The sequence below is a fragment of the Labeo rohita genome, chromosome 3, assembly GCF_022985175.1.
Source record: "Labeo rohita strain BAU-BD-2019 chromosome 3, IGBB_LRoh.1.0, whole genome shotgun sequence".
NCBI classification, from domain to species: Eukaryota; Metazoa; Chordata; class Actinopteri; order Cypriniformes; family Cyprinidae; genus Labeo; species Labeo rohita.
Window position 1 is genome coordinate 6730211 of NC_066871.1, and position 14926 is coordinate 6745136.

Below are 14926 nucleotides of genomic sequence, written 5' to 3' on the forward strand. Positions count from 1 at the left end.
CATGTAAATATTTTCAAAATACATACTGTATGTGTGTGTATTTATTTATGCTTAATAAATATACACAATACACACACATATTATGTACACAAAAACTTTTATTTTGGATGCGATTAATAACAAAAATTACTTTAGATAAGCTTTTTTTTTTTTTTTTTTTTTGCAGATTATTCTTCTGCATGCTGCTGTACAGACGTGAATTTACTTTTCCTTTAGCCTGAGGCTTATTCATTTCACTCTTTAGTGTGAAAGGGCTTTTACCAAAAATAGAACTTTTTATAAACAAACAAGCAGGCCCAGCCCAGATTTGAAAAGTAACACAAAAGTAACATAACGCATTACTTTCCATAAAAAGTAACTAACGTTTGTTACTTTTTTTTAGGGAGTAACACAATATTGCAGTGCATTACTTTTTGAAAATAACTTTCCCCAACACTGCTCATGTAGTTCCTAACCTGTATAACTGTATAAAAGAAGATACTTAAAAAAATATCTGTATTTTTGTCAATATAATGGAAGTTATTGGTAACGAAAACGGTTTCATTATTAACATTCTTCAAAATATCTTCTTTTGTGTTTCTCACAAGAAGGTCATTTCCAGTCCTGTGGCCCAGTGGTAAAATTAACCAAAAAATGATATATATAAATGTAAAAAGTAGTAAAGACACCAACTGTCCAAAATATTTTCTGTCTTTTGCAGAAGAAAATCAGTCATACACATCAACATGAGGTCAGTAGATGGTGACAGAAGTTAATTTTTTTTGTGTGAGCTATTACTGTAAGAGCAAAATTAAACAAGCAAATTACAATTTCAGTTTTTTATATGCATATAAATGACCAGAAGAGTATTCAAAACTGCTGCTCTGCTAAATATTTGTGACCCTGGACCACAAAAATAGGTAATAAGGTTCAGTTTTTTGAAATTGAGATTTATGTCATATGAAAGCTGTTTACTGAAAGCAGCTTTCCACTGATGTATGCTTGTTAGGATATTACAATATTTGGTCCAGATACAATTATTTGAAAATAAACAAAAATATTGAGAAAATGCTGAAGTTGTCCAAATGAAGTTCTTAGCAATGCATAATACTAATCAAAAAAGTTTTGATATATTTACTGCAGGAAATGTACAGACATCTTCATGGAACATGATCTTTACTTAATAACCTAATGATTTTTGGCATAAAAAACGATCATTTTGACCCATACTATGTGTTGTTGGCTATTGCTACAAATATACCCGTGCTACTTAAGACTGGTTTTGTGGTCCAGGGTCATATATTTGAAAATACACGGTTTATCCTTATTTCTCCAGAACAGGAAACATCTTGAATGTTTTGAATGTTGGTTTCACGACCATTCAGGTCGACTTGATTTGCATCTTCAAGGTATTTAATTTGAATATGTGAATATTATGTGAAATGCTGTTAACAGACATAGTTTTGCTCACATTGTGCTTCCTAAATTACGCTTATGGAATCTGAACACTTTGTCACTGGACTTACATAAACGTAGCATGGTTTTACTACAGTAAATAACACCGCTATTATTAGCAGGCATGTTATTAGGGGAGTGAGTAAATCCATTTCCACTTGTAATTATGGTTTCTAAATACCACAGCTTGTGTGACAGAAACCATAGTTACACTGATCAAAGCACAGCAGTGAGGCGCCATTCATTGTTCTACCTTCGGTAACCACGGTCGAATACTTCGCTTCAGCTTCGGTTGCTACACAAAAGCCGCTTCCACGAAAGGTGTTTGAAAGAGACGCGCAACTTGTTTACAAACGTACGCGGACGTGCGAGGCGTCTGCGCGTTCACTGTCGCCCCTAGAGGCTCCGCGCGGCAGCGGCTCTTTTGTGCGCGATGATGACGTATGGCCTCGTATGTAGTAGCGCTCGCTCAGAGGGGGAGAAAGAGCCGCCGAGGAGGGCAGAAACACAAGAGAGGGGCAAGTCTTTCTACGACAGCACCGCGGCTTGGGAACAAACCAACTGAGTCGAGTCGGCTGGCATGGAGCTGAGCGTTGCCATTCTGAGCCGTTTCGAGCCGTCCAGCTAATTTCGCGCAGAGCCGGGAGGGGGGCAGTTTGCTGTTGGTCCCGGGGGTTCGTGGAGCCCGTATGAATCTGTTGCTAGCAGCGCTCGAATGCTAGTTAGCCCCGCTGCTAAGCAGCTAGCCAACACTGCGAGTCAATTGTGTCGGAGATCTCGGAATTACGCGTAAAAGCGGTTACGCTCATCCGCCGCTCTCGGGATTCGTTTTGACCGTTGAGCTTTGGCTTTTTTCAAAGTGAGGGGACGCTAATAAGCGAACGCTAGAGTTTCCATTTCGATTTATTTTCAGCAGAGAGTTTTTTTCCTCCTCTCTATTAGCTTGTTAGCCGCTCTGGTTGGTTTAGTCCAGCTTGTTAGTAGTGTCTGAGATTTCTACTGTAATAGCTGTCAGCGACAAGAGCCCGCATATTGTTCGCATATTTGTGGACATGAATGATTTTATCGCGGACCGTGAGTTGTTTAGAGAAGCGATAGTTTGAGATGCCGCGCTTGGGATACTTCATGTTTCCGCGGACGCTTTTATTTTCTTCTTAGACTGCTTTAGACAATACTAGATTTTTTCCCTCTTGTTATCCGCCTTTATCCATCCACCGCGCGTCGTTTTGATGTGGTTAAAGCCCACATTTGAGTCGCACTCTCATTGTTTTCTTATCTAGCGGTGGTTCGTTCAGCTCCACGTTTGTATTCACGCCGTTGGTGGTACATGGTCGCTGAGACAGAGCGCTGATACACGCTTTCATTGGTTTGCGGTGGGGAGATTCGGCTTGAACTATTATGGATGATCAGACCCGAATGCTGGCTGGCATGGGCGGACTCGGCGGACTCTCGCAAGCCGACGTGGGTGACCCCGATTCGGTTCGGAAGCAGCAGTCCCTCGGTCAACCGCAGCAAGACATAGGAGATATTCTCCAGCAGATCATGGCCATCACCGACGAGAGCCTCGACGAAGCCCAGGCGAGGTAAGACCTGTGTGGAGGCACTCACGAAAAGCACACATAGATACTATGCAACAGCAGCTCTCGTTGAACTATATAAATAGCTGCAATTGTGCTGCATGTGATAGAATGCATTGCATCTTTTGCTCATGTAACATTTACAGTCTTACTAAGGGGGGGGAAATGCACTTTAAAGTGTTAATCAATCACATTTGTTTGCTTTTCAAGTCAAAAGTTGGCGTTTGAAGTTTTAATGACTTGCTTTTGATTAAAGCATCTGCTAATAATAATCCGTGATGCACTTAATTAAAGTTAATATAGCAAGAAACTAGTTTTGAATACTGTTGGCACTATGTATTTTTTTTTTGTTGTTGTGACAAACTGACGCATGAAACGCCGATTTCCATTCAAGCAATACTCTAAAAATGCTTCCAAAATGATAATAGGATTATAATTGCTAAAACCTAAGGACGCAAGTATTTTCCCTCATCTGGTTTCGCTAAATGGGGCCAAAAAGGCTGTAGAGGTCAAGCAATATGTTTGTTATCAGGAGCCCATGGGCTCTGTGAAGCCATTTGGTCTTCAGTGAGCGTCTGCCAGATTGAGGCCCCACTAGATAAATGAATTGGATTAATGTGCTACCTCGTCATTAGCATAGATAATCAGCGAGCGCTTAATTAAGTCATCGCCGTCAAACAGTGTCAGACTTAAGCTCGAGACGAAAGCACCCGACAGGTTTGACGACTTTCCCGCCTTTTCCCGCAGAATCTAGTCGGTGTATTTCTACCGACCGCGGTGAAATTGATCTCGTATGGATCGCTGGTGACCCGCGATCTGTTGAAAGGTCAACTCGAGCCGCCGATCCCGGACAAAAGCTGCCTTTTTAATGAGGGATCGTATGTGCGTGTATATGTGTCATTAGCTTGTGATTTTCCACCAAGCCATTTGACCACCTGGTTCTCTTAATTAATTCACTTCTCTTTTACCCTCCTCCTCCTCCCTGGTGTTCTTCCTTTTCATTGTGTGTTGGGCGCAATCAATTCTCCTATAATGTGTGCGCGTGTGCAGCTGTCCGCAAATTGAGTTTCTATTAATGAGATGGAGGGTCGCTACACAGGGAACTTATGAACGCAACCATATTACTTTTAGGCCTATGCTGCATTTATTGGGTCAGAGTGTTGTGAGGCGACTTGGTTTCACTTGTGCAAAAGACCCATGAGATGGATGTCGTGTTGGAAGAGAGTTTTGAAGATGTTTGCATGAAGTAAAGCCATCTAAAGAAGGAATTGTTTATCTAAAAATAAAAAAATCATTATTTTGCTGAATGTCCTGGCTGGAAGTCATGAAATTGAATGGGGACGAATGCAGTCAAGCTCCAGGAATTAGTACATGTAATAAAAAAATGATAGTCAATGTGACTTGAGTTTAAGTCTTACATTTAAGCTTTATTTGAGGAAACAGACCAGGATCTCAAACTGTTAAAAGTTAAAATTTGTTATAGAAACCTAAAAAATGTTTTTGTGAGGTAACATCCAAAGTAAATGGTTTTATTCAAGGCAAAAATGATTTAGTATTACATATTTTGAGTTTTTTCCAGTCAACTTAATGCCAAAAAGTCTCTATTCACCTGAATTCATACAGGTTAACATATGTTTACACATAGTTGTGAATAAAAAATAAAAAAAAAGATTATATTTTACAAGAAAATATTCTTTCAGATGGTTTTTACTTCAATTTCTGAGTGAAAATTGTTTCTACGCTTAATTTTTTCAGTGTAGACATAAGAAAGGTTTAAAAATTGTTACGGGGGAAATTAATGTACGCTCCAGTATAATAAAAAGTAATAGTCAATATGACTTGAGTTGAACCAAGTCTTATATGTAAGCATTGACAAAACAGACCGACATCTCAAACTATTAAACAAAATCTTTTGGCATGGAAGCCTAAACATGTCTCTTGTGGGGTAACATCCAAAGTAAATGGTTTTATTCAAGCCAAAAATTATTTAATATCATCTATATTGTGATATACTGAGACACTTTTTTCCTCAGTCAGCTCAGTGACCAAAAAAATATGTCCCAATTCACCAGGCTGGCATATATGTTACAAGAAAACACAGTTTCAGATGTTTTTACTTCAAAATTGCATGCTTAATTTAATATATTTCTTTTGTGTTTGACATTTATCAGCAATTTCTAAGTGAAAATTGTTTCTACGCTTAATTTCGTTTAGTGTAGATTTAAGAACGGTTCACAACTTGTATATGTAAGCTTTATTTGAGGGAGCAGACCGATCTCAAACTGTAAAAAATCTAAAATCTTTTGTCTTGGAAGCCTAAAAATGTTTCTTGTGAGGGGAAAAAACAGAAGTAAATGGTTTTATTCAAGCCAAAAATGATTTAATATCACCTACATTAGGATGTATTGAGACTGAGATTTTCCAGTCAACTCAGTGACAAAGTGTCCCAGTTTTACTTTACTTTACTTAAGAATGTTAAGTTTAATTTAATGTATTTCTTGCTATTTTTTTGTGTTTGAAATTTAACAGAAATATCTGAGTGAAAATTGTTTCTACGCTTAGTTTCGTTCAGTGTAGAATTAAGAAAGATTTGAAAATTGTTACAGGGAGAACTTTGTCATCCAAACATCCAAATTAAATGCTTTTGCTCAAGCCCAAAATGATTTAATATCACCTACATTATGATATATTGAGACAGGTTTTCCTCAGTCAACCCAATGACAAAAAGTGTCCCATTTCACCTGAATTTACACAGGCTGACTGTACTATCAGTTATTTGAGATGTTTTTACTTCAAAATGTTTGTTTAATTCGTGCCTTTTTTGTATTTGTGATGTTTATCAGCAGTTTCTCAGTGAAAATAGTTTCTACGCTTAATTTCTTTCAGTGTAGACTTCGGAAAGGTTCAAAAAAATGTCACAGGGAGAGCTTTATGTAAGAGTACATTGTGCAGACCATGAAATCCAGGAGTTATTTTGCTGAATGTCCTGAAACTGAATGGGGACGAATGCAATCAAGCTCTAGAAATTAGTAAGTATAATAATTATAATTATATATAAGCTTTATTTGAGGGAACATCTCAAACTGTTAAAGGAAAAATGTTTTGTCATGGAGGTAACATCCAAAGTAAATGGTTTTATTCGAGCCAAAAATGATTTATTATCACCTGCATTAGGATATAGACAGTTTTTCCCAGTGAACTTAGTGACAAAAATTGTCCCAATTCACATGAATTCATACAGGCTAGCATAAGCATAATAGTAAATTAAAACATTTTTTTATTGTGTATATTTTACAAGGAAATACAGTTTCAGAGTTTTTTTTTCTCTCTCCAAAATTTCATGTTTAATTTGATGCATTACTTTGATGCATTTCTTGCCTCAGTGAATTATGCTTAATTTGTTTCAGTGTAGACTTAAGGTCATCCAAACATCCAAATTAAATGCTTTACTCAAGCCCAACATGATTTAATATCACCTACATTTGAGAGTTTTTCCTCAGTCAAAGTGTCAAAAAGTGTCCCAAATCACTTGAATTCAGGCTGCATACAGGCTGACATAATCGCACAACATAGTTGTGAATAAAAGATATTTTTGAGTATTTTTTGACAAAAAAAAAAAAAAACTATTTCAGATGGTTTTACTTCAGAGTTGCATTTTTAATGCATTTCTTGCCATTTCTTTTGTGTTTGTGAAATGTATCAGCAGTTTCTGAGTTTTACAGTTAATTTCTTTCAGGGAAAGGTGCAAAAATTGTTACAGGGAGAACTTTATGCAAGGGTACATTATGCAGACCTGATGAAATCCAGAAAGCCACACAGTTTGAAATTTGACAATGCAAAAGTTAGGCCCAAAAGAGCTTAAACCTCCCATTCACATAACATGTTTCATTCAACCAAGATTTGAAGTAAGTGGAGTCTGAAGTTTTCCAGAGTAAGAGTGTGAGAGTGTGTTTTATTACATGGATCTTACCCAACAATAAAGATAACAAAATACATTTTTAAAAGCTGGATTAGGTAGAAATCACTCTTCAAGGTAACCTATTACTACTTTTCCCCCTGTGCCGTAGCTTGCAAATCTAATTCGAACTTCTGCGTCTTCAAACCGGCATGAAGATTTGTCACAGCATGTGTCATGTTAATGATGCAAAACACTGTGTGTCTCATAACTGATCATAATATGGCAAGTTTGAATATGCAGAAGTGAATTAGATTTGAGAGGTGCAGCAAAGGGAGCTTTGAGCTGCATGGGAAAAGGCAGTGTAAACACTGTTCAAAGCTTCTCGTTGACACGAGGGTGAGTGAATGACAGAATTTACTTTTTTTTGGGTGAACTATTCCTTTAAGGACAAAGCCAGATATTGTTAGTGATGGATGTAAATGCATTTTTGCTTTAGTCGCTTCTTCTCTGTCACTGATATTCTGCAGTTATTCTTGAGTTTAAGCCCTTGCCGCCTTCAGTTATGAAGCAAAAAAGCCCTTCGGTGCTTCCGCACAGACCTGAAATAGTTTAGATACCTGAGAGAAATATGCATTATTATTTTGTCAAGAGTGGGATGGTTTTAGGGCAGAGAAGGCAGCTTCATTTGCACAGTGATTTCAGAGGGATTTCACCCAGTCTGGTCAGCATTCTTGGACACTACAATACATATTTCTGTTTTTTTCCATGTTTTATAAATAGATTTCCTTTATTTGAGACTAATGAAATGTGCACAGTTGTGGTATCTCATTAAATGGATCGTAATGCCTCTTAAATTAATTAGTATAATGTGTCCCAAACCTGCATTATTTGCTGAGTGGAGCCACGTGCTTCGCTCAGAAAGGGAAGAGCGCGTTAAGACGTTAAGATGTGGTCCTGTTGAAACAAATGAAATGCACAAGACATTTTAACTTGCTTTGGCCTGTTGTTGTCACTGCAAGTACTGGTAGATAAGGTCAACTGAGTTGACCTACCACATTACATCCATCAGAAATTAAGCATTTACTAAATCATTTTGGCTGTGATGCATATGTCCTTATTCATTCATGTTTGTTAGATATTTCTAGTCAAGTAACTTTAGGATTTATTTTTCATTTACTAGGTACTGATTTGTTACCCATGTCTTTGTTTTGACATCTCAGACATTTTTTGGCAAAATCAGACTTGTTCTGATTCCATCCTCATATGAGTTGATTTCTGTTTTTTTTTTTTTTTTCTTCTTGTTCTCTGCATTATTTACTGTGGGGGTCTCTGGTCCCAGTGTAAGGGGAGGATGGGTGGGATGTCATTGGGGATGGTGGGGGCAGATGCCAGCGTTGTCTGAGCCTGCTGCCCTGAGCCTCTCACCCTGTTGCCCTGTGTCCAGATGCTGGCCAGAGGAGGCACCGGCGCAGTGGACCCCACAGAGGGAGGGGGAGCTGGGGGGGAGCACAGCAGGGTGTGCCCTGCCGCTCAACTTCCAGCACAGGTCAGTACAGGAGCGCATGAGCACCCCCCTCCTCTTCTCTCCCCCATCATCCCCTCCATGCTGATGACAAAGAGAAAAATGCACCCTCATACAGTTTAAAATCTCAGTGGGGCTAAAGATTTAAAAGAACCAAACTCAGACCCATTTGAATAGACCGAAATGTGAATCAATTGCGCCCTGGCCCTAAAAAGGGCTCTTATTTGGGTCACTTTTAATTGTGATAGTATGTTCGATAACCATAGGTTTTACTTTTATTGTTATTTTTTTTTATTATGAATTCATCAAAAATATCATTATTAATTCATACGCTACCAGTCAAAAGTTTTTGAACAGTAGGATTTTTGTTTTTATTTTAAAGACATCTCTTCTGCTCACCAAGCCTGCTTTTATTTGATCCAAAGTACAGCAAAAACAGTAAGATTTTGAAATATTTTTACTATTTAAAATAACTGTTTTCTATTTGAATATATTTTAAAATGTAATTTATTCCTGTGATTTCAAAGCTGAATTTTTAGCATCATTACATCATCACACAATCTTTCAGAAATCATTATAATATTCTGATTTGCTGCTCAAAAAACATTTATTACTGTGTTGAAAACTGGTTTCGTTGATGAATAGAAAGTTCAGAAGAAAAGCATTTATCTGTGATAGTAATTTTTTGTAACTTTATAAATGTCTTTATCATCACTTTTGATCAATTTTAAAGCATCCTTGTTAAATACAACTGTTAATTTCTATGTCTTCTTTCCCAAAAAATAAAAATTATACTGACTCAAGTTTTTGAAAAGTATAGTGTATAGTGTTACAAAAGCTTTTTATTTCAGATAAATGCTTATTTTTGGTTTCTATTCATCAAAGAATCCTGAAAAAATGTACTCAACGGTTTTAAATATTGATAATTATAATAATAAAATACAAATAATAATGTTTCTTAAACAGCAAATCAGCATATTCTAATGATTTCTGAAGGGTCGTGTGAGACTGAAGATGAATAATGATGCTGAAAGTGTAGTTTTGATCACAGGAATAAATTACATTTTAAAATGTATTCAAATAGAAAGCAATCATTTTAAATAGTAAAAATATTTGACAATATTACTGTACTTTTACATGCATGCAGGCTTGGTGAGCAGAAGAGGCTTCTTTAAAAAACATTAAAAATCTTACTGTTCAAACTTTTGACTTGGTAGTGTATAAACAAGACTATTTTAATTTATTATAATATAAATTTGTCATTTATTAATTACTACAAAATAAATATTTTGATTGTACATTTCTTCAATTATAAAGAAAAGAAGCTCAGATTGAGCATTTAAACCTTCATTTTCACAGAAAACGAAACTAATCCTTTCCGTTTCTGTGTGTATTTGACAATAGTTTAAAAACAAGCCCCTCATTATCTCGAGAAATGAGAATGAGCAACTTATCTCCTCCTTTGTTTCATTGCATGTCATCATTCTCTTTGTGTAATAGCTTGAAATGGCCAAAAATATTTAAAATAATGTGCATGAGAAATGTGCACATTTCACCTCAGACTTGAGGTAAAACACACTCAAGCCACCATGTGAGATGGTCTTCATTTTAAAATTCGGTTTGAGTGTTCACATAAAAGCCACACACATCTCAGGGCCTGAACCAAGACTGAAACTCTCTCGAGCACCACATAGAGTTAAGATAGTCATACAGTTAATAAAAATAAACATACCTTGTCATTTACATCACAGTAATAGTTTCAGTTCCGCCTTTTCATGATCATCCATCCATAGACATGATTTTGGATTTCTGTTGTAATGTCAGTTGTCGTTGCTTGATGTTTTTGTATTTCTCTTACTTGTAAGCAAAAGGAAATAACCTACATTTAAGACTCATCACTCCATTTTTTGCCGTCTCACGTATTTAAATATGTGCCTCTTGAATTGAATGCAACATACCTGAAATATTTGGGCGTGAACACGCCAAAGCCAACAAAGAACATTTTAGCCAGCAAATGAAGTCTTAGCCAGAAGTAAATCTGAAGTTTGCTCGGCCTCTAGCTCATGTTGGATGATAAACACGACAGCTGGAAAGCAGGCAACGTGATAAGACAAGCTAACTAATCAACAGTAACCTATTCAGCATTGCCCAATCTAGTGCCGTTGCCCATTTCCAACAAAATTACCCAACGAGTTGCACCGTGTGTCATCAGCTTAAGGCCTCATCCACAAAAAACAATCTTTTTTTGGGATTTCCCACGTTATCTGTTTGCCTCGGAGCAAAAGGGAAACTTTGTTTGGCTGCGGCCAACTGCAATATTAGCCAGCGAGTTTTGTGGTGTTCAGGACTTTCTTCTCATTTTAAAAGATTATTCAGGCTAGTGCAGTGATTTGTAGCGTCGAATTTCTGTGAAATGCAACACTTTTTTTTTTTTGATAGGCACTGCTAAGAATAGAAAGCGTTTACGAGTGGGTGTATGTCACATGATTTGTGGCTTTATCAGTTTCGTGCTCAGGTGGCATGTTAATCCCAGCTGCTAGTTGAACAGCTTTAACGAGTACACCTCGATTATTGGCATTTGTTACGGGTTAACAATGCTCCTGGAAAGCATGCTTCATCTGCTCTCTAATACAGTAGCGCTGAAATCTGGCTGCGTGTAGATAAGCTTCCCATGCATCAGAGCTCACCGAGCCTGGAAATAAAGTTTGCTGATGGGAGACTGCCCTGAAATGATCGATGATTGGATTTAGCACATATGATTCTGGCTTCGAGAAGAATGTTTCCTCTGCGAGACAGAGGGTCCTCGCTTGTTTTGATATTCTCCAGACCTGCTCAATAAATTAAGCACGTTCAGGGTGTAAAAAGGGCTGGATAATACCATTAAAGGGTGGAATGCTTTTCCCTGAAGACAAATGAGGACCATGTGTCAGTTACTCATTTAGCCCGAGCGAGCCGAGACTGCTGCTGTATCTTCTCAATCTACAGACACTGAGCTTTTTAAAAGACTCCAGTCTTAGTGTGTCCATTACATCTTGATTGATTCTGGAGGAGATGTTTGCACCTGTGATTGTAATCATATTCAAGCAAGGAATGTTAAAGGTTGTCCGTATCTCTTCAATAACCATAAATCCTCTGGTTTGTTTGGCAGCGTGCTTGAAATGACACGTGCTTGAAATCGAGACTTTGAAGAATCATTTATGAACGATTCTCTAAAAATAGGATGGCCATATGTCCTGGCTGGGATTTCTAAATTGCCTAAAATGCCTGGCTTTTGGCTTTGTTTTCCTATTGATATGCTCAGTAGTAAGCGTATTTACATTGATTGTTCTCTGTAGATCCCACTTTCCCGCAAACCATGATTAGTCAATTATATACAACGTCTGCATTTACTCTTGATTTGGTCAGTTACCCGGATGCACGGGCATAACGGCGATACTCAAATGTTAACAACAGCATGGATTGCACGGTTAACGCGCTACTGAATATGTTGTCCTGCTAATTTATGCTGTCTAAACCATGGAAAAAATGTGTGGAAGCTGCTAAATCATATAAAGAAGGACTTAAGCAGGAAAGGGCGCAATATTTTGACAAACTAAAGTTAATAGGTGGTAGAGATACATACGAGCAGTATTAATAAAGATATTAGCCTAATATTTCACCTTCCTGACCGTAACCGATAAGAACAAACATGAATGTTGTCAAGATTCTTGTCCTGGAAATCCTGGTTCGGTTTGGCCAACCACAAACTCATTTTGTTCCTCAGACAGTTTTTGCACTCTTCTCCATGATTTGTTACAACTTTTGGCAGTCTATAGTACTCCAAATGTTTTTCCTGGTCTGACCGATTAGTACAGTGCAAAACATGACAATAATTGATCAGTTTCAGCAGCAGAAATCAGCAAAATATGCAAGTTTCATTCAGTTCAGTGGCATTGTTTACGTTCAGTGCCGCCAATATGGCCAATTCATGGTGTGTCGTGAAAACTCATTATAGGTCAAACTGCTTTTCAGTCATTACCTTTAGCAAGTATGAAAACAATAGGGAAATCAAATCCAAAATCTAGACATTTTAGGCACTTTAGTAAAGAAGCAGTGAATGCATTATAAAATTTTAGCATGGTGAATGAAATGAGCACTTATTTTAGACTATATATATTCGAAATGTACAAAAATGTGAAAACCTTTATGCTAATTCAAAAACATCAGGTACTAAACACAAGCGGTAAATTGTTTTTGTGTAAAAAAAGGCTTTTGTGTATGTTTTTTGTTGATTGTGGCAGCAGTAATTAATGAAATTATTATAAAATGATGTAAAAGAGCATTATATGTGGTCAAATATTCAGGCAAATATGTGACCTTGGGCCACAAAACCGGTCATAAGCAGCACGGGTATATTTGTAGCAATAGCCAACAATACATTGTATGGTACAAAATTATCGATTTTTCATTTATGCCAAAAATCATTAGGGTATTAAGTAAAGATTGTGTTTCATGAAGATACATCAAAATGTAATTTTTGATTAATAATATGCATTGCTAAGAACTTAATTTGGACAACTTTGAAGGCGATTTTCTCAATATTTTTTTTTTTTTTTTTTTTTTTGCACCCTCAGATTTTCAAATAGTTGTATCTCAACCAATTATTGTCCTATCTTAACAAACCATACATCAATGGAAAGCTTATTTATTTAGCTTTCATGTTTAAATTGACCCTTATTTTAAATTTTGTGTTCCATAGTCACATATGACATTTTAAAGAGATGTGGTAAAGTATGCCAGATTGTGTTAATCTGCTGCATCTTTCAGAATTGACCCACAGCATGAGGAACTCCACTTTGCAATTGCATTCAGCACACATTTTGTGGGAGCATTTTGTTATGATCTTATTTGAATACTTTTTTTAGTCAGTCTGGCACTAAAATAACACGTGCGCAAAATATGTAAATGAACGGCTCTATCAGTGGCTTTGAATTTCCCTCTATTGGTAGATTTGGAAACTAACAGAAGGGCACTTTGTTAATTGGGCACAGATGCCAATAAGCTTCAAATGGCCAAATAGCAGTCGATATGTTGGACTGTTTGAAAAGAAATAAAATCAGAGTCTCTCTAACACATTCCTTTTCTCTCTTACAGAAAACACGCACTGAACTGCCACAGGATGAAGCCGGCTCTCTTCAGCGTTTTATGCGAGATCAAAGAAAAAACTGGTAAGTCGTTCGCTTACTCTGCCTATGCAGAACTTGTGTGCGGGTTTGTGTCTTCGAGCCGCACTCCCACATTACGAGTAGATCTTTTTCATTACTCCCTATTGATTCTGCATTGACCATATGCAGAGACAGGTGTTTAATAATCATCAGACTAAATTTATCGTGGTTTTTTTTTTTTTTTTTTTTTTTTTTTTTTTTTTTTTTTTTTTTTTTTTTTTAGCGTCGGTAGCGTTCCTCTGGGCTTTCCAGGTGTCTTATTGTATCGCCCACTGCAATCATTAAGTGTCATAGCAATGGATTCAGTGTTTACGTTGTGTGAAATCTCACTTTGAATTGGCAAGAAGTGTATTTGCTTTAGTCTCATTGCTTTAGAGGTTGCGTTTCTCATTGTGAACCCCGTCCACGCAAACCATCGCGGTCCAAACAGGTAACGGCTCCCGCATCTTAACTGGAAGATCCACAGTGGTCAGTTTTCTGGCAGATCTGCAGCTTTCTCCCCTCAAACGAGAGGCTGACAAATGATTAAATATTTATGGAGGTGTTGGCGTTGTCTTTGTGCCATGGTTTCTCTCGTTTCTTTCCTGTCATATCCTGCAGCTTGAATCCATCTCGGCTTCTGTAACAAGCATGCTCATGTGGAATTACAGTGCAAAAATGATGTGCAGCGGTCTGTTTGTGGCAATCTGTCAATAACCCAGTCTTACTTTCCTATAATTGGATGCAAGTAAAGGGTAGGCTAGAGGAATGGGTATCGGGGGTTGTCCCTGTTGCCAAGGCAACCTGCTGTCTTATTTACCTAATGTCATTCACTTTGATTTTCACATTTAGCCTGCCAGTGGAGAAAGGGCCGGGGAGAAATGCACCACTAAATGGAAGGTGTTGTCGGCAGTGCAGACAGGCGAAGTTAATGGTCAGAATTTTTCCATACATCACTTCGGTTATCGCCAAATTTAATCTACAATCCGTGTTTTACCCTGAAGACTTCGGCGTAAATGAGCTGATTTACTAGATGACAGGAGCAAGGCCATTACTGTCTGATCTGAGCCACGGTTTGCCTGTTAAAGCCTGTTTATGGTAAATTCATTGTGAGAAAATGCATTTTTTGCACCAAAAATTATTTGGATTTGCAGTAAATAGTATTTGGGAATTCTAAATCCCAGTGTATTTTATTATATTTGAATTGTATTATATTTCATTTTTTTATTATTATACTTTATTATATATATATATATATATATTTATATTTATATATATTTTATTATTATTATTATTATTATTATTATTATTA

The 14926-nt window shown here is 37.1% G+C and overlaps 1 protein-coding gene across 2 annotated transcripts in view; it reads left to right on the forward strand.

Moving 5' to 3' along the window:
- The first annotated feature begins 1850 nt into the window (after nucleotides 1–1850).
- Nucleotides 1851–14926, forward strand: part of pbx4 (pre-B-cell leukemia transcription factor 4) — a 46877-nt gene continuing 33801 nt past the window's right edge. The window contains exons 1-3 of one of the 2 annotated variants that reach the window (XM_051106338.1): nucleotides 1851–3017; nucleotides 8354–8455; nucleotides 13565–13638. In XM_051106338.1, coding sequence (XP_050962295.1) covers nucleotides 2833–3017; nucleotides 8354–8455; nucleotides 13565–13638 — 361 coding nt within the window. In that variant the 5' untranslated portion in view covers nucleotides 1851–2832. The remainder of the gene's footprint in view (nucleotides 3018–8353; nucleotides 8456–13564; nucleotides 13639–14926) is intronic. The other variant, XM_051106337.1, reaches the window with a different exon arrangement.